The sequence below is a fragment of the Equus przewalskii genome, chromosome 7 (assembly GCF_037783145.1).
Source record: "Equus przewalskii isolate Varuska chromosome 7, EquPr2, whole genome shotgun sequence".
Taxonomy (NCBI): Eukaryota; Metazoa; Chordata; class Mammalia; order Perissodactyla; family Equidae; genus Equus; species Equus przewalskii.
The window spans coordinates 41,544,860-41,563,701 of record NC_091837.1 but is presented as its reverse complement, the minus strand read 5'-3'; the positions used below and the strand labels follow the sequence as shown (position 1 = coordinate 41,563,701).

The window sequence follows — 18,842 nt, the reverse complement described above, 5'->3', positions numbered from 1 at the left end:
ATCACTTTCCTCTTCCCCATCTAAGTTGTTGTCGCATCTTACTCTGTTTTGTGTTGTGAGTTTGTGATTAAAATGAAGTCATGATAGTTATTTTTGTTGTTTTCCTTCCCTTTATCTTTAATGTTATAATTATTTGCTAACCTGTTCTTATAGAGAGCTGCAATTTTCTGATTTTGTCTGTTTATCTCCTTGCTCAAGACTTTGTAAATGTTTTCTTTTTTTTCAGTTATGAAGGCCTTCTTGATCATTTCTTGTCGGGGGCAGGTCTTGTGGTAATGAACTCCCTCAGTTTTTGTTTATCTGGGAAAGTTTTTGTTTCTCCAATCATATCTGAAGGATAGTTTCACTGGATAGATTGTTCTTGGCTGAAAGTTTCTGTCTTTCAGTATTTTGAATTATCATTCCACTCTCTCCTTGCCTGTAAGGTTTCTGATGAGAAATCAGCTAACAGCCTGACAGGGATTCCTTTGTAGGTTATTTTCTTCTGCTTTGCTGCCCTTAATATTTTTTCTTTGTTATTGAATTTTGCTAGTTTTACTAATATATGCCTTGGAGAAGGTCATTTTACATTGATGTAATTAGGAGTTCTATATACTTCATTTACATGTAATTCTCAGCTATTATTTCTTTGAACAAGCTCTCTGCTGCTTTTTCCCTCTGTTCTTCCATATAATCCTTATGTTGCATTCCCTAGTTGAGTAAGATATTTCTCAGAGAATTTCTTCATTTCTTTTTAGTCTTAGTTCTCTCTCCTCCGCCTGAAGCAGTTCTCTATTTCTGTCCTCTAAATTACTAGTTCTGTCCTCCATAATGTCAGCTCTATTTTTTTTTTAAAGATTTTCTTTTTATTTTTTTCCTTTTTCTCCCCAAAGCCCCCCGGTACATAGTTGTATATTCTTCGTTGTGGGTCCTTCTAGTTGTGGCATGTGGGACGCTGCCTCAGCCTGGTTTGATGAGCAGTGCCATGTCCGCACCCAGGATTCGAACCACGAAACACTGGGCCTCCTGCAGCGGAGCGTGCGAACTTAACCACTCAGATACGGGGCCAGCCCCTGTCAGCTCTGTTTTTTAAGGATTCCAGATTCTTCTTTTCTCATTCATTGTGTTCTTCATCTCCAGCATTTCTGTTTTTTTTTTTTTTTTTAGTTTCAATCTCTTTTGTGAGGAATTCCCTCTGCTCATCAATTTTATTCCTGAGCTCATTGAACTGTCTGTGTGAGTTTTCCTGTAGCTTGTTGAGTTTCTTTATGATAACTATTTTGAATTCTCTGTCATTTAGATTGTAAATTTCTGTGACTTCAGGATTGGTTTCTGGACACTTGTCATTTTCCTTCTGCTGTGGAGTGTTAATGTATTTCTTCATGGTGTTTGATGGGGTGGACCTTTGCTGCTGCATAGTGGTAGTATCTGGTCACAGATTCCACCTGCCACCACTGGGGGGTGGGGCAGGAGCTGTATTTTCTGAGCTTGCCGTGTCTCCTGGTAGCTGTCCCCGTCTGTAGGAAGTTGTAGTGATAGGGCTTTCTGTGTTTGCACAGATACGCAAACTCAGGGTCTCTGGCGCGGATCCCCTGCCCTGACTGACTGGCCAGTCTGGTGCACCAAGATTAGGGGAGGGCACGCTTTCTTTCCCTCCTGTGTTCCTGCTTTGCACTCACTGGTGGTCCGCCTGGGCTGTTCGACTTGGTGGAGGTACCCCCATGATAACTGAGCCACCTCAGTGTGGAGCATTCCCGCAGGCTAGGAAGCAACTCCAAGAGTGAAAGTGTTCCCACAGAGGGCTGCCTTTCTCCCCATCACATCTTGGCTGCTGCGTGAAGTCTCATACCATAGATTGCTGCTGCTGGGGAGGAGAAGGAGATCTGCTTACCTCCCTCCACGGCTTCCTGGGGGCTCCAGTACCTCCACTTTCAGATGCATGGCTTTGTGGATCTCTCAGACGTGCATTGTGCTGTGTGGATGTCCTCTGTTGGTTAATGAATGTCCTTTTCATTGTATCTTAGTGGGGAGAGACTAAGGAAACGGCTCACTCCACCATGATGCAGATGTCACTCTCCTGCTGTCTGTTTTTAAGATAAAATTTAGTGTATCTTGGGGGAACGTCATATTACAAATTATCTTTTTGGTTTACACAAGCATTTACCCATTCCTCTATGTAGCAGGTTTACCTAGTGTTTTTAAATATTTTATGGAATAGTAATTATTTGGGACAGAGTAACTGTAAACTGCAGTGTGACCCAGTGAACAAATGGAAAGGTGAAAAGTGAATTGTTTATGTTCAACCTTTTGCATAGTACAGCTGTGTAAAAGAATTTTTCGTCTTTGCACCAGACATAAGCTGGATGGTATCTTTGATTTGTTTGTTCTGTGCACAGATGAGCAAGAAAATTAGCATAGCCACTTCTGCCCAGGCCCGTTTGTCTTTATTACCAGTAGAGCAGAGTAAAATTCCCAGGGACAGATTAACTAGAGTTAAAGACCAAGAATCTAGAGAGTAGAAAAAGTGAAATAAATAGCATCCCTCCATTTAGCAGAGGACTGGTCTGGCCTTTCTTTCATGGAGATTCTCATCTCAGAGCAGTAACAACAAAGAGAGCCAGGCATAAAGGAAGGAGGCTAGGTTTTTGTGTGTTCTCGTGGTCATCATCTGAGAGACTTGCTGCCAAAACTGGCTGAAATGCTGTGCTGTTTACCTTTCTGGGTTTGTACAATTTAGGAACAGAGAAAACAAGCATAAAATGTATTCATGAAGTTGCCAGAGGAAGCAAGTAGAGCCTTGGAAACCCAAAAGTCTGTGTGTAGATAGCTATCTAGCTGAGTTAAATATATTTAGAAATTAATTGCAAACCTGTTTGCTTTTGAAGATTATAAATGAAGGAGTATAACTTGAGTGTCACTACCATATCTGTCGTCTGTCTACACAGGAAAATTTTTTTAGGGGGATTCTAATAATAGTATTGTGTTTTTTAAATTAAAAAAGTAATAATTTTAGAAATAATCATTGTCATAACATTAAAAATTTTTATCTATATTATAGCAAGTGGAAATATTCCAGTGTTACAAAAAGACAAGGATAATACCAATGTCAATGCAGATGTACAAAAGTTGCAGCAGCAGTTACAGGACATTAAGGAGCAGGTAATCACAATTTCTTTATGATAGACAATGATTCTAAGAATGGCATTTCATATTTTTCTGTAAAACTGTGAGTGTTTTCTGGTGTGACTGTGGTTCATATTAGTGTATCACCTGCAGGATTTTAATATTTGCAATAGGTAAAATCTGATCAAAAGATTTAATCAGACACTTGCTAAAATAGGAAACACAGAAGTGACCAATAAACATGAGAAAATGCTTAACCACATTAGTATCAAGAAATGAAAATTAGGGGCGGACCCCGTGCCCGAGTGATTGAGTTCGCACACTCCACTTCAGCAGCCTGGGGTTTCGCCGGTTTGGATCCTGGGCACAGACATGGCACTACTCATTGGGCCATGTTGGGGATGCGTCTCACATGCTACAACTAGAAGAACCCACAGCCAAAATATACAACTATGTACTGGGTGGACTTGGGGGAGAAAAAGCAGGGAAAAAAAGGAAATGAAAATTGAAACCACAATGAGATGCCTTTTTACCCCTTGCCAGATTGAGGGAAAAACTCACTGTTTAAAACTGTCAGTATTGAGTGTTCAGGCAGAATACATAGCAACCCATAACTCATGCAATGCTGGCGAGAATATACATTAGTAAAAACACTTTGGAAAAGTTTGTCATTATCTAGTAAAACTAAATAGGATATTGTTTGAGGACAAACACTTGGGGGAAAAAATCATACAGATGCTGTTTAAAATCAAGGGTAATGTTTTTCTTGGCTGGGATGGCTGAGAAGGGACATGAGGGAAATTTCTAGAGTACTGATACTCCATTTCTTGATCCACGTGTCAATTACATGCATTTGATCAGTTTCTGGACTTTTATTAAACTGTATACTTATGATTTGTGCACATTTCTGTATAGATGTGCTACTTCAATAAAAAGGAGAAAAGCATACCTTGGTTTCAGTTACCTGTGGTCAACAGTGTAAGTATATATACATGCACACCACAAAGAAAAGGAACAGAAAGAGAAATGCAAAATTCAGAATAGGGGTTATCAGGGAGGGGTGGATGGAAGGGATTGGGAAGGAGTATAGTGTAGAGGAGCTTCAAAAGAAAGGGTAGCATTCCACACTTTAAACTGAATGGTGCTTATATTGTTCTTTATATCTTATACATACCAACACAAGTACTCTTTTATATCTACTCAATATCTAATAAAAGTAACAATAAAATAAAGAAGTTAGCTAAAACTTGGAGATATATGGTAGGAAAGTCTTTTTTTTCCTTTACCTTGTCATTTCACCCAGCAATGAAATCTGGCTTAATTTACAGGATTGAGCAGCAAAGGGTGTTATTTCTCGCGTTTGGCAGTCACGTCGATGTTGCCATGCAGTTGTCAGAGTCATCACTCTTGTCTTTTCTATCTGAATTTATAAGAAGGCAATATAGTCAATAGATAGCAACCCAGGATAACTAATGACCCTTGTGATAACTAATTTCGAATTAAATGTGTATATTCATTAGGAATTTAAACAAACCTATCTGAAAAGATGAAAACTCTATGATTGGGCCAGTTTTTCTTTTGAAATCCAGCAGCTAGTAATACTTGTTATATAGTGAATAAGTTAAGATAAATTTGGATTTACAAATTCTTAATGTAGGAATATTAAAATAGGAACATATTTAGCTCATTCTGATGTAAAATAAAACATTTTTAAAATTTTGAAGCTCTTTAGAATCTCAGTTCCTTTCCCATAAAACACTTATAGAAAGGTAAAACTGATTTTTGAACACAGCTTCTGTGAAAAGCATTTATCTCCTAATTGTCAATTAAAATTGTTCTTATAATGAATAATGACACTTATTGAGCCCTATTTTGGATCCTAAAAGAATAATTCAGCCTACTTATATCCAAAGTTTACCATTCTAAAGAAATTTCTTCTTCCTTAAATAATCTTTGTTACCGCATTTTATCGCTGTAAAGTATTTAAACAGTTATAACAAAACTCATTTTCTGGGGAATGATAGGATTTCTTGCAGGGACTCCTTCAAGGTTACCAAGAGAAAGCATCTGAATAACTCTCTTTTTTTTTATTCTAAATCTCCAATCTTTCTATTACCCCAATGTCTCTTTAACAGACAAAAATTAATCTTGTGTGCTATTGAAGATATATTAATCTCAAAAAAACAACCCAGACTGCACAGATTTGTTTACTTTTGGAAATCAGAGTTATTAACTACATAGAACTTTGAAAAATTTAATGGAAAACGAACTATTTTAATGACAGTAAAAAGCTGATTTGGCTTGTTAAAATTAAACAAATATTTCTTTTCAGCTTTTCTTCTCAAAACTTTTAGATAAATAAATTTGAAAATTACCTTCAATTTACCTTGAAAGAGTAGGGTTAACAAGTTAGACTACAATTCCTTTTTTTGTTTCTTTTTCACAATGATCTCTGGTATTGTCAAAGTTGGTAACTACATTTTCATATAGATTTTAGGCCTAGTTTATTAACTGAGACATTTTTGTTTAATTATTTCATTTCTGTGTTATTTGGGAAAAGTATAATTCAGAATGAACTATTATGATATATTAAGATAAAATGTTTTCATAAATATAAAATGTATTTTGTGAATAAACACATGATTTCCTAGAGTGTTTTCACAGAAGTGTACCTGACATAACTTTAAAATTCTTCTGAGTTCATGAAGTGACATTTATTAATATGTAATGAAGGCTGATTGTTTTTCACTGAGGGGATCTATGTTGATAGTAATGCAGTGCAGCATAATGTTTAAAAGCGAGAGCTCTGGGGCCACATGACCTGAGTTTGCATTATGGCTTACTGTGGGCAAGTTTTTAACCCCACTCTGCCTCAGTTTCCTCTTTTTCTTAAAAGTAGGGCTGATCATAGGACAGAGCTTGTGTCACATCTAGCTAGTGTTTGGCATGTTCTGAGCAACATCTCTGTGCTTCCCCCTGCCCATGGACCTGATACATTGTGTTAATTTCACACAAGAACGTAGTACCTAGATTTGAAGAATCTGAATCAGACTGAATGGAGCTTTTTTCACCCATTTCCTGTTAGCTTTTGTATTTGCATTTTGTTCTTTATGGTATTTATTTTATGTAGTGCCTTTTTATATTGTCGTGACAGTACAACCAATATTTCTATTTTATAGGGATGACATTTTAACTATTTAAAAATTTAAGAAATTTTTTTAAAGCAGCAAAAGATTATTTGACTACGACAAAAGAAAATTGATGACGTTAGAGTTGTCATGTTACGCTTTCAAAGTATAAAATGTCTCAGCATGTATAACTTTATTTGTTATCACATTCCAGACAATGTGCCCTGTGTGTTTGGATCGTCTGAAGAATATGATATTCCTCTGTGGCCATGGAACGTGCCAGCTCTGCGGTGACCGAATGAGCGAATGTCCTATTTGTCGCAAGGCCATTGAACGAAGGATTCTTTTGTATTAACTAAGAAACTCAGTGTGTTTTGTTAGCTAAAGCGTTTGGTCATGAGATCTTAGTAAGCTTTGAAGCTAGTCGGAGGTTCTAGTGAATTTTTAATATCATAGTTTCTTTGCTAGAGTATAATTAGACTGTAAATGTACCAGAATTGAAAAACTCTACAAAACAGCATTTGAAGCTGTGGATTTTTCTTTTTTTCTTCTTTAATGTGAGACATCAAATCTATGTAATTCATAGGTGATTTACTTTTGTCTTCTAAGAGGGAAAATCCTTTAAGGATCTCCTGTTATTTTTGTCTTTATTATAGTTTTAAATTTGTTAGACCTCCAAAGATACACTTCCTTAGGATCAGCTCTCCTTTAGTCTATCATGATTTTGCAGTGCGCTGACGCAGGTCCTCAGAAAAGTCGTGCTTCACCTGGAAGGGGCAGGTCAAACCATCATGTCACATATATTCAGTAATTAAATTATAATACAAGTTCTACATCGTTAAGGGAGTATTAAAGAGAGGGTTCCCTTTTTAAGATAACATGAAGTTATTTAAATGATTGTTTCTGAATTCTTAGAGTAAATAGAAGCGTAGGATGACTTTACATTTAGCCCATTTTCTAGATTTAAAAGGAAGATTACTTAACTTAAATCAAATTGCCAGTTTCAAAATAACTGATAGACATGAAAAGGAAAAATAAACAATCATAGTGGGGAACTGAAGGAGGGGAAAGTATCCAATAAAAGAGTACCTATTAACTGACCATTAACAGTTCCCTTTCTAATGTTAATTCATACACTGTTTTGTTCAGCCAGCCTTTAAGACAACATCTGTGAAAGTGTACCTCAGTTTTCACTGTGGTTGCTTATCCAGGTCTAATCTGACCGGTGAAATGATATTGCCCTATTTGGGCCTCTGAGGTTCCACTTAGCTTTTCTCATGTACTGAATAGTACCCCGTGATCTGAGAAGGATAGTGTATGGTCCAAAGGCAGCAATCCTTTCTTCTCCACACCTGTTAATTCTGACAGTGTTACTGATTCTACCTTCCTCGTAGCCTTGCTTCCACTCTCTCAAATAGTAAGGCTTAACTGTAAAGAAGAGTCTCTCTTTATACCTACAGATGAGGATATTATTTAAACTGCCAACAGTATCTAAGACATAGTAAATAACCTAGTAATAAATGCTTACTTTAGAAAGAGTGACCAGGACATTTACAGAAATATGTCTGGTTACCTGTAGATTCTTTTTTTTCTTACTCAAAGTTGGACTCTAGAGCATCTAATCATTCTGTCTCCTTTGAATGGGTAATCTTACAGTGTCTAGGATCAATATACACGTAAAGAAATGTTTTGGGGTTCATTGCTGCTAGATTATAAAAATAATCAGCTGTTTACAATAGTGTCTACTATATACTGTGTATAAGCTTACTCCTAAGGATAGTTATCTTTTTTGTAGTTTTTTTCCCCCTTTGAATCTGGTTCTTGTTTCAGTTTTTCTGCTACAACAACTAAATTTGAAAGTACAAAGTCTCTACTCTCCTAACAGGAGTTTCTGGCTGTTCACTGTTTACTGGCTGCTGCCCTTGCAAGTCCTGATGAAAACAGTGGTGAATTTTGCTGGCTGACTTTGTAGTCTCAGTAATTTCATGTCTATGTTCAGCTGAGTAGCGTCATTTAGAACAGTAAAATTTTTACAAATTTTAAATTTGAAAATTTATATTGACTTTACTCAGTTGTCTAATAAAGAGTCACTGAGGCTATTTTTTAAGCCATATTTTGAAGTTATAAAAAGAAAGAACATCTGACTGATGATGTTCACATAAAAAGACAAACACACTCTTCTTTCAGATTTGAAAACAGTGTAAGTCAGGATTTTCCTTTTCTTCCAGGCTGTAGGCCACCCATCTCTTTTCCACTAGATCACCTGGTAAGGAAGGAGCACCTGGCTGACTCATGTGTCATCTGGGCAACCAGAGAATTATATGGTCCAGAGCTCTTCTGTACTTAAATCCTTTTTATTTGTCTTCTGAGCTGTAGTGCTAAAACTTATGTCCCTAATAGGCAGTTTCACCTTCCAGACTAGTTTGTTTCCTCCATATTAAAAATATACTAACTTATAAACTATGAAAACGTCATAAAGTCACTATAATTATAGTGCTATGTACTTGTGGATTTTCTGTATTTGTACCACTTTGAAATTTGTTTAATGAATAAAAAATGTTTCTCTATTGATATTTTCAAGCACCTGAAAAATTATTTTGAATTTATTTTGGGTTTGTGAGAGAGAATAAGATTAAGAACGTACTTGTTTGGAACTCTCCTCTAACTCTGTGAAACTGCTACCTCTGTGTCTCTCAGCAGTATTTTCCCAATTAGGTATATTTCCTTCTCATTACCATTTCTTTAATGATGCCTCAAAAGAGCTTTTACTTTTTGTAGAATCATTTAAGAAGACAAAACTAACATGTATTTGTTCAAAAACGTTATTTATGGGGCTTCAGGGGCTAGATACACAACATCGAAAAAAATGGTCAGCATCTTAGCACATACAGAATTGATCATGCAGCCATTGTATATTTGACGTAATTTCTAGTCAAAAAGAAGGAATTCAAAGGTACTGATACATTTCTTCCTACTATTTCAGAATAGTTGTCATTAAGTAGTATTTGAATTCCCTCTCTGTGCTTCTCACTCCTACCACATTTTCTCCTTGATTCTTCTAAGATTGCTAGTTTTGTTACCCAAAACGTATACACTACTTACCAGATGGTGCTATTCTAATCGTTTTTCTTCACATAATTTAACATTCTTACTGCTTATACTATATACATGTTTTTGTTGGGAGCAAGAAAGTTTTTTAAGAGAAGATCATTTGGTATTAGTATAGGAATATTATATTAGACAAGTCTTCAGTTTAGCTGGCTGAATTATGCTTGGTTATTTGTAAATTTAAACGTTGCAAATTGACCAGCTAGCTACTGAGGCATAAAATTAATTGATAATGTTGAAAATAACTTTCTTAAATTTATATCTTTGGTGGCTTTAGCTTGTGAGAACATTTTTGCATATGAAGTGCATGCTGCTTAAGATTTGTCCAATTCAGATCTCAAGGCTGCGCCATTTTTATGTAGGAGACATACACAGCCTACTTATGTGTTGCCCAATTGCTGTTCTTTGTTTATGAATTTTGGACCCTTTTGGACTGGGAATTAGTTAAACTTATGAACTAAGAGAATGGTGATGGAGTAGGATAGGGAAAATAGTGGGGGGTTGCAGCAAGTAGGAAAGAAAAGTCAGTGTTTGAGTTTAGAGGGAAAAAGGGGATTGTGTAGATTTCATCAGAGCATTAAGTGGAGATTATATTTAATTGAACAATAAAAAGGCTCTTTCAGCCCATTTTTAGTCTACTTTAATTGACAATTGCTTTCTAAATTACAGATTTTTAATGCGGCTTTCTTAAAAAAAAATCCAAAAAGAAAAGCACTTATCTTCTCAGAGTGTCTGAAATATTTTACAGTAATAATTTGTGTAAAAGTTGAATTTTGGAATAGAATTTCTTGTGATAAAAACACATAACATGAATTTTACCATTTTAACCACCGTTTTTAAGTGTCCACTTCAGTAGTGTTAAAGTATATTCACGTTGTTGTAAAACAGGTCTCCAGAAGTTTCTTATCTTGCAAACTTATAACTGTATACCCATTAAACAACTACTCCCTTTTCCTGCTTCCCCCAATGGAATAGAATTTTGATTAAATATAAATCAAGAAACACCTAAATTATCTTAATAGTTTGTGTTTGCAAGATCTAAAGTCATGGTAAACATCAAGTTCCTAAAATTCAGGGGGATGACAGAGTTTCTTCCCACTTTGCCAATTATCATTGATCATAATTGAGTAGGTTTTAAATATCTGTTAATTGGAAGGGTTTGTTATTTTTTGAGCCAGAAGGGAGAAACACATTTTAAATAACAGAATTAGGTTAGCTTTGAATTTGTACTAAATTGGGAAGGTAATCGATTTTCACAAATTATGTGTGCCTTGTTGTCGAAAATGTCAGTTATCTTTAAGTCTACTTGTAACTGTTTCAAAATATTTTTTCTCAAAAACACAGCCTAGTTTTATTTGCTTGAATATTATGATAGGAATGCTTACTGATATTACTTGATAATCATATATGGCCTTGGAACTTTAACATATATGTAAACAACTATAACAGTATGAATAACTACAGTTGTACACCCTTAAAACATTAAATTTGAGGAAAAACTATTTAATGCTGTCTCATGTGTACATTGCTTTGCTACAGTGAGGGGGCAAATCCTTTAGATTGAGCCTCAGTTTACTGATAAATGGTTAGTAGTGGGAGACTCTAGAGTATAAAAATATGAACTAGATAGTGGAGCTGATGAATTAAAATTGTAAGTGGCTACACTGGCGTTTTCTACCTCCTTTTCTTTCAGAGTATTACTTTTCCAGCATTTATTCATTTTTGTGACTAAGGAGGAGATGGAAACCTGAGGTTAAAATTGAGATTTTTATTTTGTTGAACTTGAAGCAGCAGGTACAGGAAGGTGACCTGCCACATGAATTTGGTGCCTAAATCCGTAACTACAAGTTATAATTGACATGTACAAAATGTGTAAGAAAGAATATTGCTGAGTGTTTTACTTTTCCTGCACAGTCATAGTTGATTTGTTTCATAAACATAACTTTTTTGCTCCAAAAAGCAAAATGGTCTTGTGATTTCTATAAAATAAACAAATGTCCGTTTTGTCTGAAATCTATAATTTCAGGAAGCTATTGAAAGTTCTGACTCAGGGCTTTTTAAGAGTTTAGCAGTTGTTAGTTATATTTTGGAAAATCCATCTACATGAGTCTTCAGTGCCTTGAAAGAATCGTTAACTTGGCAGCAGCACTAGGACTTTGGAGAAGGTGGTCTTGAGTGCGCATGTTGTCACACACACCTTTACAAGTTGTATTGCTTAGCTTGTGTAATAATGGGACTGCGTATGAGCTGGGTTTGGGTAATTCTTTAAAAGAAATTCTCTAGATTTGCATGTCATATTTTTTTTTAAAAAACTGATTATTTGTGGCCATGACACTGTTACGAGAACAGGAACCGTATGTTGAGTCTTCGTGCAAAGTCATGTATAAGTAGCATCTGGAGGAGGAGATAGAGTTCATCCAGTTTCCATTTTAGTATGAAAGGAGGAGCTGTTTGGTAAACAGATTATCTTCCCCTCTAATAAAAAATGACCTTTTGTTCTCATGATTTGGTTATAAAATTTTTTTTTAAGGAAATCACGAATTGCATGTCATTCTTAATGCTAGTCTTCCTTAGACTGAATCCACAACATTGTTTTTCTGTTCAGTTCAGTATGCTTGTGTCTACTAAATGTAGTATATTCAGTGATAGAAAGCAGTTCGACTCATAGCAGTGTTTTGCTTTGTATTATTCTAGTGTTTTTACCTTTCGTTTGAATAAATTTAAAGTCTTGTTTGTCAATATAGTTTTTGTAGGGCAAATGATTCTTGCTTATTAGCTTTTGTTAAAAAAAGTGTTCAGCAAGAGCTAAGCTTTTAAAAATAAATGCAAACATTTACCATTAATAAAACCTTTGATGTAGTAGCATTGTATAATGCTTTTCTCTGATGTTTTGAAACTATTCGTTATAAACATATACATGAATTTTGATTCTTAAGGTGGTTGGAGACAAATCTCTGCACATCAAATCTTTTATTATTGGGAAGGAAATTATCATGTCTTTGAGAAAGAAGAACATACATCTCCCCCTCCGTGTAAGACATAGATGCCGCCTGCAGAAGGTTCTCATTGCGCTTGTTTACAGTGACGGCACGTGCATCTAAAGGGCCAAAGAAGCTGTTCATATTTTAACACCTCACACTCTTTCAGGATTAGGATATGTTGAGAAAGGAGTCTGAATAGGATAAGTTTATTAGGAAATAAATCCACTAGCCAGGAAGACTCAACTTTTCTATAAAAAGTTTATTCTTCACAACTCAGATGTAGATTTCATTTTCAAGAGGTATACATTTTAAAGCAATGATTTGTTTGGCTTTATTAGAGTTTTGTGACTAAATCAATAATTGAATGCTTTGGGGGTTGTTTTCCAAGTTAATAAAAGCATTTATTTGTGAAGTTATTGAGAGGTTGTCTAGTTTTAGTTCAAAAGATTAAGTATATGTATCGGATGTTTAAGAGGAAGATCATCTGAAACAATCTTTTTTAATTGTTATTTGAAAAAAGCATATGTATTCCAGCTTCAAAATTGTGAATTTATGTTTGGATAACTTCTAATTAGCTGTATTTTGGGAGTTTATTTCTGTTACTGTATAATTAGCTATTTCATGGCAATATTTTTTAGAAATCAAAACTCTGTATAGGTTTTTAAAATAAAGCCATTTTAGAAAATCTGATTTACATTTCTTATCATTGGCTGTTATTCATCTTTTACAGAAGTTAAAATTGTTTGTTAGGCTTATAGTGTATCATTTCCCAAACTTAGAATGAAAACTTTTCACGGTGCATTGCAGAGCAGCGACAGGCTTGTAAGATAGAATGAGTGATGACATATCCATGAGACAAGTCAGTGCTGCCCTAATCAGAAATGATGTGTTCATGCTCTAGGTGCCCCTTCATATCAGGCGCTTGCATTCTCAGATACGGCAGCTTTCTGAAAGGCAGATTTTTAAGTCAATATAAATTGTTTCTCTCATATTTAAGAGTGTTACCCACCCTTCCTCTCCCTTATTTCCACAGAACACTAATTAATATCTTGAGTAGAGCATTGACGTACAGTTTGGGCAAAGCTTTTATAGGTGAAGTTAACCCTGATTTAATTGGAAACATAGAAAAACAGTAAAACCAGAGAGCCGTTGGCTACTGACCATGGTCAAATCATACTGAAGAAAGACTGAAGTTCAGAAAGATTAAATGCTCTTAATATATATGTTAGGGTACAAGAGTGCTGTATTAGTTTCCTATTGCTGCTTGAGGTTACCATGAACAGAGTAGCTTAAGACAATAGAAATTTATGAGCCTGCGTTTCTGGAGGTCCGAAGTCTGGTGTGAGTCTCCCTGGGCTAAAATCAAGTTGTCGTCAGGGCTGTGTTCCTTTCTGGATGCTCTTGGGGAGAATCCATTTCTTTGCTCTTTCTAGTTTGTAGAGGCAGCTTATGTTCCTTGGCCCCTTGCATCTTCAGGGCCAGCACTGGCCAGTTGAGTCTCACATTGCATCATTCTGACATTGTCTCTTCCACTTTTCCATTTTTTTAATTTTTACTTTTTATTTATTTATTTACTTGAGGAAGATTAGCCCTGAGCTAACGTGTGGGACGCCTACCACAGCATGGCTTGCCAAGCGGTGCCATGTCCGCACCCGGGATCTGAACCAGCGAACCCCAGGCTGCCGGAGCGGAATGTGTGCACTTAACTGCTCCACCACTGGGCCAGCCCGGCCCCCACTTCTCCATTTTTAAGGACGCTTCTTATAGCATTGGTTCCACCTGGATAATCCATGATGATCTCTTTAATTTTAGTTAGTAAGCAACCTTAATTCCACCTGCAACCTTAGTTCCCTTTGCCATGTAACATAACATATTCGTACGTTCCAGGGATTAGGAAATGGTCATCTCTGGGGGCAGGGGGTATTATTCTGCCCACTACAGGTTTAGATGGGAATTTGGGCTTGTGTTACTAACTATTCTACATATAGAGAAAATGTTCTCAACAGATTTAGAGAAATGATTTGATTTCATTGAGAGGTTAACTTAAATCCACCCAAATTAACGGAAGTGGTATATGTAGGCAGTTCCTAGTTTATGAATGTGGGGATAAATCTCAAAGGAAATAATTGGCTCAAAATTTTGACTGTTTTTAGAAGAAGGTAATGATATCCTTAATCTATAAAAATGCTGGTATGTTACATGCTGTTCCTTATTCACCTTCATATTCTATATTGATGATCTCACCATTGCTATGGCTAGATTATCGTCTATATGTTTGAAAGATTTCTGATTTGATACCAGATTCTTATTTCCCACTTCCTTTGGGCATATTTGAATAGATATCCAGGCACCTCAAACCTGACATGTCCCAACCTTAAATTCACTATTTCCAATATACTTGTGTTAATTAATAGTATTATTACCCAGTTCCTTAAACTAGAAACTTCAGTCATATTTGACTACTTTTATCACCTCTAGTTATTTGCTGGATCCTCTTATTGTTTCTTTGGAAATATCTCTTGAATCTACTCCTCATCTCCACTCCCACTGCTTTTGTCAGGGGCTTACCAGCAACTGGGTAATTTCAGAAGCGTTCTATCTGGTCTCCCTGTGACAGCCCTTGTGCACTTTTTATTTTTTTAAGATTTTATTTTTTCCTTTTTCTCCCCAAAGCCCCCCGGTACATAGTTGTATATTCTTCCTTGTGAGTCCTTCTAGTTGTGGCATGTGGGACGCTGCCTCAGTGTGGTTTGATGAGCAGTGCCATGTCCGCGCCCAGGATTCGAACCAATGAAACACTGGGCCGCCTGCAGCGGAGCACGCGAACTTAACCACTCGGCCACGCGGCCAGCCCTGCCCTTTTGCACTTTAATCTTGTCTCCATTTTACCTTGATAGTTATTAGCCTTTATAAACAGGTTTGGACTTCTGGTTTCTGGTCTGGCATGTAAGGAGATTGGAAGCTAACACCCCTGTCCTCACAATAAGACAAAAGATGAACAAGGTGAAAGCTAACAACTCTTATTTGATCTATCAGAGAACTGAGGTCACAGGCAAACCACTGCTCCAAAAGTTGTAGACAGTGACAGGCAGATACAGAGAATCACAGCTTACTGGAGCAGAAGCCCAGGACTGAAACCCATGCTATAACCAGTACAAGGGTAGGAAACCGTAAACTGTACTTGATGAATTGCTGGATGCTCAGGACAAATGTGAGGGTTAAAACCTCCGGGCGGGAGGGGGTGCACAGGGCATACTTTTGTAAGTTTTACTATCAGGAGACCTACGAGGTTCTCACAGTGAAGACAAAAAAATTTGCTTGTGCTTCTAACAGGAGAAAGGGAAAAGTAGCCGTTCTGTTGGAGAAGAGCATTCTGTTCACCTTAACAAGGCCTACCTTTAACGGAAACTGTTTTGTCAGAGCTTGACTGACAAAATACTCAACTCCAGCACACTCTAGGCTTCTACTTGAGGGAAGACAGATACCCAACTCCAGCCCCCTTGTAGCCTTCCTGTCTCACTTAGGGGGGAAAAATGCTGAGAAGCACTTGTGAAGGTGACAGCTCACCAAAAGATTTGGACCTAACCATAGAACTATAGAAGGCTTTCTTACCACCACATCAATAGGGCTTCTGTATACTAACAGGATTACTACTGAAAGGATGGCATATCTCAGACCTTATTTAATAAGAAGTCTCTAGGGAAACCCAAAGACAATAGGGGAGACAAAAATAAGGACACCAGAGAAAATTTCAGCCTCTGCTACAGCCACAGCACACAGTGACACGGGTTAACTCCTAGCCAAGGGCTCTAATGGAAAAAGTGAACAATGTAAGAAGAGAGATGGGAACTCTAAAAAAGAATCAAAAGTAAATGCTGGAAATAAAAAACTCTATCAGAAATGAAGAATGCCTTTGATGGGCTCGTCAATAGACTGGACAGAAAGATAGCTGGAAAACCCCAAAGTTCTTGGAGATTAAACAACACACTTCTAAGTAACATGGGTCAAAGAAGTCTCTAGAGACGTTAAAAGATATTTCAAACTGAACGAAAATGAAAACACAACTTAACAAAATTTGTGGGATACAGTGAAAGCAGCTCTTAGAGGGAAATTTATAGCATTGAACGTATACATTAGAAAAGAAGACCTAAAATGATTACTCTAAGCTTCCATCTTAGGAAACTAGAAAAAGAAGAACAAATTAAATCCAAAGTAATTAAAAGAAAAATAATAAAAATTAGAAATCAATGAAATTGAAAGCAGGAAGTTAATAGAGAAAAATCAAGGAAACCAGTAGGTGATTCTTTGAAAAGATCAATAAAATTGATAAACCTCTAGCCAGATTAAGAAAAAAGACACATATTACTAATATCAGAAATGAAAGAGGTGCCATCACTACAGATGCCAGGGACATTAAAAGGATAATAAACAACTCTATGCCCACAAACTTGATAACTTGGATGAAATGGACCAATTCCTTGAAAGACACAATCTACCAAAACTCACACAAAAAGGAAATAGATAATCTAAATAGGCCTATATCTATGAAAGAAATTGAATCAATAATCAATAACCTTTCAAAACAGAAAGCAATGGGCCCAGATGGACTTACTGGTGATTCTAACAAGCATTTAAGAGAGAAAGTACACCAATTCTCTACAATCTCTTCCAGAAAATAAAAGCAGAACCAATATTATCCTAATATGAAAACCAGACAAAGATATTACAAGAAAGGGGAACTTCAGGCCAATATCTCTCATGAACACAGATGCAAAAATCCTCAACAAAACATTAGCAAATTATTGGACAAAGAGAACAGATTAGTGGTTACCAGGGGAAAGGGGGATTAGGGGGTGGGCACATAGGGTGAAGTGGTGCACCTACAATGACTGACAAATAATAATGTACAACTGAAATTTCACAAGGTTGTAAACTATCATAATATCAATAAAAAGTAAAAAAACAAAAAACATTAGCAAATTGAATCCAACAATGTATAAAAAAATATGAGCAAGTAGGGTTTATTCCAGGTATGTAAGCCTGGTTCAACATTTGAACATCTGTTGATGTAATCCATCACATCAATATGCTAAAGAAGAAAAATTATATGACCATATCAAGAGATTGAGAAAAAGCATTTGACAAAGTCTCTACTTAGGATTTTTTTAATAAACCTAGTCATGATGAAAACTCAGCAAACTAGGAAGAGACAGGAACCTCCCCTTGATAAAGAACATCTAGAAAAATCCGACAGCTAACTTCACCCTCAATAGTGAGAAACTGGATGCTTTCCCCCTGTAGTTGGGAATGAGGCAAAGATGTCCCCTTTCACCACTCCTATTCATCATTTTACTAAAGTCCTAGCTAATGCAATAAGACAAGAAAACAAAATAAAAGTATACAGATTGGGAAGGGAGAAATAAAACTGTTTGGAGATGACATGGTTGTCTATGTAGAAATTCCTAAAGAATTGACAGGAACAGTCCTGGAACTAGTAAGTGATTATAGCGAGGTTGAAAGATATAAAGTTAATATACAAAAGTTAACTGCTTTTCTATGTATCAAAAGTGAAAAAGTGGAGTTTGAAATTAGAAACAATACCATTTGAATTAGCACCAAAAAAATTGAAATACTTTGGTATAAATATAACAAAACATGTACAGGATCTATATGAGGAAGACTATAAAACTTTGATGAAAGAAATAAAAAAAGATCTAAATAAATCAAGGATATTCCATGTCCATAGATAGAAGAGCTCAGCATTGTTAGGATGTCACTTCTTCCCAACTTCATTTATAGATTCAGTGCAGTTACAAACAAAATCCCAGCAGGTTATTTTATGGATGTCAACAAATTCATACTAAGTTTTATACAGAAAGGCAAAAGACCCAAAATAGCCAACCCAATACTGGAGAAGAACAAAGTTACAGGATGCACACTACCTGACTTCAAGACATATTAACAAAGCTAAAGTAATCAAGGCAGTGTGATATTGGCAAAAGAATAGAAAAATAGATCAATGGAACAGAATAGAGAGCCCAGAAATAGACCCACACAGATATAGTCAACAGATCTTTGACAAAGGAACAAAAATAATGAAAAGCAGAAAGGGCAGTTTTGTAAGAAATGGTGCAGAAACAACTGGGCATACACATGCAGGAAAAAAAATTCTAGACACAGACCTTACACTTTTCACAAAAATTAACTCAGAATGGTTAATAGACCTAAATATGAAATGCCAAACTGTAAAACTTCTAGTAGATAACACAGGAGAGAAACTAGGTGGCCTTGGTTTTAGTTATGAATTTTTAGATACAACACCAAAAGCATGATGCATGAAAGAAACGATTGACAAATTGGACTTCATTAAAATGAAAAACTACGGGACTGGCCCTGTGGCCGAGTGGTTAAGTTCGCGCGCTCCGCTGCAGGTGGCCCAGTGTTTCGTTGGTTCGAATCCTAGGCACAGACATGGCACTGCTCATCAAACCACGCTGAGGCAGCGTCCCACATGCCACAACTA

At 36.3% G+C, this 18,842-nt stretch overlaps 1 protein-coding gene across 2 annotated transcripts in view; it reads left to right on the top strand.

Moving 5' to 3' along the window:
• MIB1 (MIB E3 ubiquitin protein ligase 1) overlaps positions 1-10,840 on the top strand; it is a 141,318-nt gene extending 130,478 nt beyond the window's left edge. For both annotated transcript variants that reach the window (XM_070629701.1, XM_070629702.1), the window contains exons 20-21: positions 3,038-3,138; positions 6,445-10,840. In XM_070629701.1, coding sequence (XP_070485802.1) covers positions 3,038-3,138; positions 6,445-6,585 — 242 coding nt within the window. In that variant the 3' untranslated portion in view covers positions 6,586-10,840. The remainder of the gene's footprint in view (positions 1-3,037; positions 3,139-6,444) is intronic.
• Positions 10,841-18,842: the final 8,002 nt, after the last annotated feature.